Source organism: Candoia aspera, chromosome 5, assembly GCF_035149785.1.
Source record: "Candoia aspera isolate rCanAsp1 chromosome 5, rCanAsp1.hap2, whole genome shotgun sequence".
Taxonomy (NCBI): Eukaryota; Metazoa; Chordata; class Lepidosauria; order Squamata; family Boidae; genus Candoia; species Candoia aspera.
The window spans coordinates 112528545-112539327 of record NC_086157.1 but is presented as its reverse complement, the minus strand read 5'-3'; the positions used below and the strand labels follow the sequence as shown (position 1 = coordinate 112539327).

At 45.4% G+C, this 10783-nt stretch overlaps 1 protein-coding gene across 2 annotated transcripts in view; it reads left to right on the top strand.

Annotated features, from left to right (window-relative positions):
* The first annotated feature begins 711 nt into the window (after positions 1–711).
* Positions 712–10783, top strand: part of ACER3 (alkaline ceramidase 3) — a 59234-nt gene continuing 49162 nt past the window's right edge. The window contains exon 1 of one of the 2 annotated variants that reach the window (XM_063305955.1): positions 712–890. In XM_063305955.1, the coding sequence (XP_063162025.1) occupies positions 788–890 (103 nt within the window). In that variant the 5' untranslated portion in view covers positions 712–787. The remainder of the gene's footprint in view (positions 891–10783) is intronic. The other variant, XM_063305956.1, reaches the window with a different exon arrangement.

Below are 10783 nucleotides of genomic sequence, written 5' to 3'. Positions count from 1 at the left end.
CCCTGGGGTAGTCTGCAGGACAAATTTCTTCCTGGGGGTTCTGGGAAAAAACAATTCATCTGTTGTAGACCAGCATTATCTTGCAGTCTGTCCAGTGATGATACTTTCTTTTGCACTTTTTCCAAAGAAAATAATTGTCAGAGGCTGGCCATGATCTGGGCACCTTTGGGATTGTTTCCTTGAACCTTGAAACCTTGCATTTTAACCTTGAGAGACCCACAGCCTTCTTCTTGATTGGGACATTGTTTGCACACTCATTCAATAGCCGAACAGGTTGCCAGCTTATCAGATACCTGAACAGACAAAGGAGGACAGGGAGAATTGGGAAGGAGGGTGGACAGTTGGAAAGCTGGGTGGGCTTCAACTCCCAGAATCCCCCAGCCAGCGTTCTGGGGCCTTTCCCAGACTTCCATGAGAACTAGCGTCCTGGGATGCCTGGGACGCCGAGCGCTTGACGAGGACGGCCCCCTCAGGGACCCAGTGAGGATGGAACGCCGGCGGTCGCTATGACAACGCCCAGCCCCAGCCCCTGAAGCCTCGCGGGCGGGCCGCCGCCGGTCGTTAGGGCAACGTAGAGGCCCGGCCCGGCCCGGCCAGCTTCGCGGGCGGTCCGCCGTCGATCGCCATGGCAACGTAGAGGCCAGGCCTGCCAGGCCTCGCAGGCGGGCCGCCGCCGCCCCGCCTCAAGCCGGCGGGAAGGCGGGGTCAGCTCGCCCGAAGGCTCTAAGGAAGAGCGGATGCGGCGGCAGGCGCTTCCTTTCCTTCTCGTTCGGCCCTCCGACCGGCCATGGCTCCCACCGGCGACCGCGCCGGCTACTGGGGCCCGCCGACGTCCACCCTCGACTGGTGCGAGGAGAACTATGTCGTCTCCTCCTACGTCGCCGAGTTCTGTGAGTGAGGCGGGCGAGCCGGGGGCGCCTTCCCTCGCGGACCCGCGCCCGAGGTTGTGGGGAGCGCCCTCCCTCCCCGTGGACGGGGGGGTGATGGCGGGTGGGCTCATAAAGTTCTTGGGCGGTCCCAGCCCCCCGACCCCACTTCACCCCTTGAAGTATTGAATCTTTGCGAGGGGGGACAAGGGGCCGGCTTTTGCAGACCCCCGGGTTATTTTTGAGGGTGCAAGTTCCCCCAGCCCCCCTTAGGAAATGCTTAGGGGTCCCTTTCCCCCATTCCCGATCCATCTCTCCAGAACAGGGGGATGCAACTGCCCGCCGTACCCCATCGTGGAAGCCTAGAGCCCGTGGGGATCTTGGGAAAAGGTTGGGGGAACATAGGCAGGGAGCGTCTTTGGAGTGGTCACCCCCTCAGGTAGGGGATTGTCCGGGGGTGCCTCCCCCCAAATAGTGGTAGAAGGGGTGCTGGGAAGGAAGAGTTTGTCTGCTTTACCTTTTCCCCAGCTTTGTGACTTTGCAGGGCAGGTCTAGAGCCATCCTCTAGAAGGGGCGATCCCCCTTTGGGGGAGAGGTTTGGGGACTGAAAGGGTGAAATGGGTGCCTGAAGCTTCTGCAAGGCGCAAGGCACCGATTGCCCCCTTAAGAAAAGAGTGGAGACCTCCTCAAGTTGAACTTGACTCCTGGCGGCTTCCAGTCTGCATCTGTGTAGTTTTCTTGGCATCCGTGCAGAAGTGGGTTGTCGCTGTCTTCTTCCCAGATGTCTTCTTGCCGTCTCAGTCTACCCTTCTGTAGATTTCCTGGTGGTCTCCCATCCATGGGAGCCACTTAGCATTGTTTTGAGATCAGCCAAGTTCTGTTAGTGCTGCTCCTTAATCCCTTCCAATGCTCCGAAAGATGAATAAAAAGGTTGAAAAGTTTGAACCCCCTCGCTCTGGGGGCTGGAGATGGGGGACTTGTGTTATGTTTTTCTGACAGTGCAGCTTTAAAAACTTAAAATAACAACACGAGTAACAAATTTATTTATTGTATGTCTTTGCTATAATTGGACCATTAAATTATACAGAGGGTTAATTCTGTGGTTAAAATTTACAAATGGGGCAAATGATCCCAGCAGTCAAAAAGTCAAGATTCAATATCCAACAATGCCTGCAGAATCTCATGTACTGTATACCAACTTTTGGAGTTATAAATGGTTTTTCTGTAGGTTGGACATGGGTGGAAAAGACCTTCTAGTGCAAGCTGGCAGCTGAGATTTTTGCAAAAGAATGCTAACTGAGCAAAGCTTGATTGAATCCTGCCAGATGTTTGAATTACTAAACTAGTCTGTGTTCTAAAGTTAGTTGTGCTTTAAATTAAGAAATTCCACTGATACATTTTTACTTTTAAACCTTGCTGATCTTCCTCAGAGTTTTTAAAAACAAACTAGCAAGCAGATTAAAGGCAACCCACTCTTATAACTATCAGAAGGAGTCTGGTAGCAACAAATTTTATTAACAGGCATAAGCTTTCATGAGGCAGAGCTCACAAAAGCAAGCCTTTTAATAGAATTTGTGGGAAAAGATGCTACCTCCTGTTTTTTGCTACCATACCATACATCGCTCTCCTTCTGCAATGGCTGCCCTTATCATATGTGGTGTTGGTCACAGTCATTCTTTTAGGACCCCCCTCCCCTTAAGAAGAAGTTGATGATGATGGAGGAGGAGGAGGTAAAGCAAAATATTCCTAAACATTATTTCATTTAGCCATTCCAAAAAGTAGGATCAAATATTTATGTTATACTGGTTCTGATGTTAGTACGGGATACCCCAAGTAAGTTTGTTTGTTTGTTTGTTTAATTATTTTATTTATCAAATTTGTCACCGCCCATCTTCTCCCATCAGAGGGGCTCTGGGCGGTTAGGAGAGTGTCTCATGGGATAACACAAATTGCGTCTCTTAGACTTGCTGATGATAATGTGTGATAGTTTACAGTGGAGCAAATCACATTCCAAATAGCTGTATCAGCTTATATTTACCAAAAGATATTATATCTGTTTCCATTGCTGTCCTTGTCTTTATTGCTGTCCTTGCTGTCCCTGCCTTCCATTGATATCACCAAGAAAATTCTGATCCAGTTTGTTTCAAGAATGCCATCTTGGAAAAAGCTCCTGTATAGGCATTATGAGAGAGAAATTTCATATACTATATTGATACTGTATTGGTACAGGCAGTTTACTTAGCACAGATGTCACAGCAGCAAGTTGTCAAATTATTTTTCATAGACAATCCTTCAGGCTTGTGCATTCCTTACATATTGCCCTCCCATGTCTGGTTTGTGCAAATCTTAAGTTTGTTGTTATACTCAGATGAGGCCAACCTGGGTAGAGCACTAATTCCAGGAATCACCTCCAAGCAGAGATGTGAAATGAGTGATAGCGGAGAGGCTTTTTCTAGTGATTGCTGGCTGCAGTGATCAGAGCATCACAGCAAAACTACAAATTGTACAAACCAGATCTTTTTAGGTAATCTTGATGAAGATGTCAAGTGCTTTTTGGGCAACTGGCAGTTCTACATGTGCAAGCTTGTGTTTTCCCTGAGGTGATCGTTGAATCATTATGTGTTTGGAATGAGTCAAGACAAAGAACAATTTGAGAGAATACAGAGCTGGCAAGGGGAGTCCCCGATTTCATATTTTAATGAAGATGCATAATTGTAAGTACTACTTTTAATACCGAGAGGCAGTTTGGTCTAGTGATTAAGGTGCTGGATTAGAACCTGGGAGATTTAATCCTGCTTTAGGCATGTTGGAAGCCAGCTGGGTGATTCTGGGCTGGTCCCTTTCTCTCAGCCTAGGAAGAAGGCAGTGGCAAACTACATCTGGAAAAATGTTGCCCAGAAAACCGCACAGGCTTGTCTGTGCTGACTGACTCAAAAACACACACATACAAGACTAACTTCAGGCTGCACTTAGGCTCTGTGATTTCTGGACTGCCTTGCAGAGTTGAGAAATTGGATGAACCTCAAATATATGGATAGGGAGATCTAACTAATAGCAGAGAATGGAGGAAGTTTTGTATGTAATATATTATACACCTTACTCCAGCAATTATCACTTACTGTTACTATTTTTAAGCCCAAGTAAAGCTGGACTGGATGTCATGAGTACTGATGGTGAGCAGGAGGGGGCCTCTATCCAGGGGGGAAAACGCATGCATAGTACTGAGGAGTTAAGCAGCCATTCAAAGAGACACAGATCAGACCTGCCTTAACCTTTGGGGTTTGTCTGTCTGGGTTTTCCCACGCTTCTTCAGTTTGTTAGGATTTTCTGTCTAATGTAGCAGTAATAAAGCACTAGAGACCTTATCCTTGTCTCAGCGTGGTACCTGGCTGTTAGGACACTGGGCCATTGTAACCTGTGCAGGAGGCTTCCTCAAAAATGAGGCAGATGCCAGCCAAGTATGTAGTACCATTTTTGTTGTTTATTTGTTCAGTCGCTTCCAACTCTTCGTAACTTCATGGACCAGCCCACGCCAGAGCTTCCTGTCGGTCGTCAACACCCCCAGCTCCCCCAGGGACAAGTCCGTCACCTCTAGAATATCATCCATCCACCTTGCCCTTGGTCGGCCCCTCTTCCTTTTGCCTTCCACTCTCCCCAGCATCAGCATCTTCTCCAGGGTGTCCTGTCTTCTCATTGTGTGGCCAAAGTATTTCAGTTTTGCCTTGAATATCATTCCCTCAAGTGAGCAGTCTGGCTTGATTTCCTGGAGGATGGACTGGTTTGATCTTCTTGCAGTCCAAGGCACTCTCAGGATTTTCCTCCAACACCACAGTTCCAAAGCATCTATCTTCCTTCTCTCAGCCTTCCTTATGGTCCAGCTCTCGCAGCCATATGTTACTACGGGGAACACCATTGCTTTAACTATGCGGACCTTTGTTGTCAGTGTGATGTCTCTGCTCTTAACTATTTTATCAAGATTTATCATTGCTCTTCTCCCAAGGATTAAGCATCTTCTGATTTCCTGACTGCAGTCAGCATCTGCAGTAATCTTCACACCTAGAAATACAAAGTCTTTCACTGCTTCTACATTTTCTCCCTCTATTTGCCAGTTATCAAACAAGCTGGTTGCCATAATCCTGGTTTTTTTGAGGTTTAGCTGCAAGCCAGCTTTTGCACTTTCTTCTTTCACCTTCATCATAAGGCTCCTCCGTTCCTCTTCGCTTTCAGCCATCAAAGTGGTATCATCTGCATTTCTGAAATTGTTGATGTTTCTTCCAGCGATTTTAACTCCAGCCTTGGATTCCTCAAGCCCAGCATGTCGCATGATGTGTTCTGCGTACAAGTTGAATAGGTAGGGTGAGAGTATACAGCCCTGCCGTACTCCTTTCCCAATCTTAAACCAGTCTGTTGTTCCGTGGTCTGTTCTTACTGTTGCTACTTGGTCGTTATACAGATTCTTCAGGAGGCAGACAAGATGACTTGGTATCCCCATACCACTAAGAACTTGCCACAATTTGTTCTGGTCCACACAGTCAAAGGCTTTAGAATAGTCAATAAAACAGAAATAGATGTTTTTCTGAAACTCCCTGGCTTTTTCCATTATCCAGCGGATATTGGCAATTTGGTCCCTAGTTCCTCTGCCTTTTCTAAACCCAGCTTGTACATCTGGCAATTCTCACTCCATGAATTGCTGAAGTCTACCTTGCAGGATCTTGAGCATTACCTTACTGGCATGTGAAATGAGTGCCACTGTTCGATAGTTTGAACATTCTTTCGTGTTTCCCTTTTTTGGTATGGGGATATAAGTTGATTTTTTCCAATCTGATGGCCATTCTTGTGTTTTCCAAATTTGTTGGCATATAGCATGCATTACCTTGATAGCATCATCTTGCAAGATTTTGAACAGTTCAGCTGGGATGCCGTCGTCTCCTGCTGCCTTGTTATTAGCAATGCTTCTTAAGGCCCATTCAACCTCACTCTTAAGGATGTCTGGCTCCAACTCACTGACCACACTGTCAAAGCTATCCCTGATATTGTTATCCTTCCTATACAGGTCTTCCGTATATTCTTGCCACCTTTTCTTGATCTCTTCTTCTTCTGTTAGGTCCTTGCCATCTTTGTTTTTGATCATACCCATTTTTGCTTGGAATTTACCTCTGATGTTTCTAATTTTCTGGAAGAGGTCTCTTGTCCTTCCTATTCTATTGTCTTCTTCCACTTCCGCACATTGCTTGTTTAAAAATAATTCCTTATCTCTTCTGGCTAACCTCTGGAATTTTGCATTTAATTGCGCATATTTCCCCCTATCACTGTTGCCTTTTGCTTTCCTTCTTTCTTGAGCTATTTCTAGTGTCTCAGCAGACAGCCATTTTGCCTTCTTGGTTTTCTCTTTCTTTGGGATGTATTTTGTTGCTGCCTCCTGAACAATGCTGCCAACCTCTGTCCATAGTTCTTCCGGGACCCTATCTACTAAGTCCAGTCCCTTAAATCGATTCTTCACCTCCACTGCATATTCCTTAGGAATATTAGTGAGCTCATATCTAGCTGATCTGTGGGTCTTCCCTAATCTCTTTAGTCTGATCCTAAATAGTGCAATAAGAAGTTCGTGATCGGAACTACAGTCAGCTCCAGGTCTTGTTTTTACTGACTGTATAGATGTCCGCCACCTTTGGCCACAAAGGATGTAGTCAATCTGATTTCGGTGTTGTCCATCTGGTGAAGTCCATGTATAAAGCCGTCTCTTAGGTTGTTGGAAGAGAGTGTTTGTTACGCAGAGTGAGTTGTCTTGGCAAAATTCTATCAGCCTATGTCCTGCTTCGTTTTGTTCTCCCAGGCCATGCTTACCTGTAATTCCAGGTGTCATTTGACTGCCCACCTTAGTATTCCAGTCTCCCGTTATGAAAATAACATCTCTTTTAGGTGTATTGTCCAGTAGGTGCTGCAGATCCTCATAGAACAGCTCTACTTCAGCTTCTTCAGCATCTGTGGTTGGGGCATATATTTGGATCACTGTGATGTTAGATGGCTTGCCCTGAATTCGAATTGAGATCATTCTATCGTTTTTTGGATGGTATCCAAGCACTGCTTTAGCCACTTGACTATTAATTATGAAGGCTACTCCATTTCTTCTGTGGTCCTCTTGTCCACAGTAGTAGATCTGGTGGTCGTTTGATGTGAAGTGGCCCATTCCAGTCCATTTCAGTTCACTGACGCCCAAAATGTCTATCTTGACATCTCACCAATAACCCCATCCAGTTTGCCCTGGCTCATAGATCTTACATTCCAGGTTCCAACGGTGTGTTGATCCTTAGAACATCGGATTCGCCGTTCACCACCAGCACCGTCGGCCGCTAGCCGTCCTTTCGGCTTTGAGCTAGCTGCGTCATCACGTCTGGGGCTAGTTGAACTCATCCTCTGTTCCTCCCCAGTAGCATTTTGACCATCTTCCGACCTGGGGGTCTCATCTTCCGATGGTATACCGACATATCTCTGGTTGTACTGATCCATTGAGTTTTCACGGCAAGAATACTGGGGTGGGTTGCCATTACCTTCCCCAGGGATCGCATTTAGTCTGACCTCTCTGTCATGACCTTCCCGTCTTGGGTGGCCCTTCACGGTTTAGCTCATGGCATCATTGAGGTGCTCAAGCTCCAGCACCACGGCAAGGTAACGATCCTTTGCTGAAATTGATTATCTCACTTGCCCCTTTATTGTAGTTTTTTTTCTTTTTCTCATGTCTTGCACAGTCTTTCCGAGACGGAGCATGAGATCAAGTATAGAGAGGAGGGGCCCTGCCAGCAACAATGTTTTCAGATACACCCAAAATTATTTATTTACTAGACAACGGATGACTGGTTGGGTCATCGTTTCATAGATATTTCCAGACCAGATTCCTCAGTGTCTTCAACAATGTCAGAGCTTCTAATGTCCTGCCTTCGCTGGAAAAGTTCTTAAAAATTCTGGGAGAGATGTCTCTGCCTTGAAAGTAGCCAGTGTTGAGCTGAATAGCTCAGTCAAGCATCAGGTGTTCACCAGAGGAAATGTTTTATGACATTTTGTGTTATGTTATAACATGTTTTATAACAATTGCCAAATTTCTATTCCACGGGAGTCATGGATCCTGGATTTTGAATGCATTCTGTAATTTAGCCCATTTGAGATACCTGGGTTCAAAAATGGTTGCCCTACAATGCACTGTTTCACCCAGTTAAAGGTTACAAAGTATCAAACAGACACCAGTGTTTTAGTGATAGATTTACTGACTGCCACTATATTCCTCCTTTCCTCCAGGAACTCAAAGTGGCATACATTTCACTCCCTCCTCTGGATTTTCCCCACAACAGCAACCTTGTGAGGTAGTTGGGCTGAAAGCAAGTAGCTGGTCTGAAGTCACCCAGGAAGCTTTCTTGGCCAAAGGTGGACTTGAGCATTGCTCTCCCCAGTGCCATCTGTACATGTTTAGAAGCATACATCTATCATGCAGACATACCATATAGTTACTATCCAGTTGTCTCATGCATAACATTTGCACTTTTGCACAGATTCGTCTTGCCAGTTACATCCATTCCTGGACTGGGGGGCTTGCGTATGGCCACTTGTGCCTTGGTCCTTTCCTGGTTGGTCTATTGCAATGCACTTTTCATGGGGCTGCCTTTGAAGACCACCAGGAAGTTACAGCTGGCCTAAAATGTGGTAGCTTGCACAGTGTTGGGCACCCCGGTTTGCCCATATTGCACTGCTGCTTCTCAAGCTGCACTAACTCCCAATTTTTTCTGGTTATCACCTTTAAAGCCTTGCATGGCACAGGGCCAGTTTTTTTGCAGGAACACTTCTTCCTGGGTGTATCTGCCTGTCCCACTAGATTAGATAGGGTGGATACACTCCAGGTCCTTCAAATGTTGCCATCTGGCAGGAAGTGTCCTTCTCTGTAGCAGCCCCTGCCCTGTGGAACGCCCTTCCCCCTCCAATCCAACAAGATCTGGCTCTTCCCCCAGGCCTTGGGATAGAGTGAGGCTGAAGAACAGGGATTGTATTTGTTGATGTGTTGGGGAGTGTTGGTTGGAGCACCAGTTCTGGTTTTACTGGGTTTTTTGGTTTTTATTATTGTTGTGAGCCACCCAGAGATGTGGCAGCTAAGATAAGCGGCCGCTAAGCCTTTTAAATCAGTCAGTCAATGGACATCAGTGTAGTCCTTGTACAGGTTCAGGCAGTGATCAACTGGACACTGTAATAAACAAGATTATGGCTTATCTGGAAACGAACTTGGTCACACCTGCTAGATTCTCCCATGATTTAAGCATGGCTATCACGCTACTAACACTTGGTGTTTGTTTTTTCCCAACTTATATAAGAATCATGGTCTCTGCGTATGGCCACTTGGACTTTATATTTATATTTATTTTATATTTATATTTGGTAACTGTATTTATATTTTAGATGTTATTTATGGTTATTGTTTTAATGTGCTAGTTTTATTGTAAACTGTTCTCTTTGGGGGAGATGGGCGATGGCAAAATTTGAAGTACCAATCAATCAATCCCAGGTTTTGGGGTCAGGAATATAATACTTGCAACACGAATAGATTCTGCTCACCAAACCCAAAAATGAAAAAGGCACACATCATTCAAGATAGTGAAATGTTGTAAAATCTCACAAGTTTCTTGATTTTAATTCTTTTTCTTAATTTATTATATAAGATCACCTAAGAAGTTAGCTAGCACCTCTGTAAAACATATCATGGGCAGAGTGAGGCGTGTGCCACTGGATAGGCCCGATTATACTTTCTCAAAGCTGAGCCGCAGAGGGCTGAAGGTGGCAGGCAACCTAAGCCTAGCAGGTGTGTCTACGCCAGTAGCTCAAGAAGAATGTCTTTCCTATCACCCCCCACCTGATTAGACCCATTGCCCAGATCTCCGGCTTCTTTCACAAATTTTTGTGCTTCTGATCAAGGTGTGACCCAAAGAAACAGAATCTGTTTTCTTGAAATGAATAATCTTCCTGCTCATCTTGAAGCAGAAAACTAGTTGCCAGAGACAAGAAAACAAGTATCTGTTTATAAGATAAAGCATAAAAGATATGCTTTAAACATCAAAAGGATGCAAATTTGACGCTAATTGTTAACCTGGTGCAGTTGACATTCTCCATCCTGAGTATAGGGCAGGAGAACTTGTTGCTCTCTCAGTGTGTTCAATTTCATTTACCCCAATCCTTTGAATGCCCCATGATTTGTGCCACCTCTTGGGGGGATATTATTGAGGCAACAAAGAGGGCCTTCACGAGAAAGGTGTTAAAATGACAAAGTCTTGATGTAGCTGGTCATATAACTATTTTAGTATATCTGACATACCCATTCTTCACTGCTTCCTTCCTCTGTGATCCTCATTCCTTGCCTGATAATGTATTATTCTGAAGGGATATATATGCACAGATTGCTTTTATTCCTAGAATCTGAAGTTAAATTCCAGACTGACTTCCGTTATGACTTCCTGGATCCAAATCTCCCCTGTGCCTTTACTCCCCACCCCACAGTACAGTACTGACACCTGTGATTCAGCTGGACTAGACTGGACTTTTAAAGGATAGTCAGTTTGGTAGTTGAGCATTTGGGCATGTCCTTGTGTAACCTTTTATACACTTTTGCTGAAAAGCAGAAGGATGTGGGCAATGTTGCTGCCTCAGCTTTTTAAACCTTTTTTGGTTCACACCCACCTGCCCGAGAATTATATCACAAGGCTTGATGACACCTCCAGTGTGTCTTACGTCACAGAATAGCCAGAAACCCTGGGAAAGGGAAGTTCTGATTTAGCTTTGGCAATCATGAATCGTAAGGATTTTTGCATCTCTGGAAGTAAGACACGAAATATCCAGGTGTGCATGTGTGCCTATGAAGAGCTAGCGCAGGTCACGCATAGGAAATC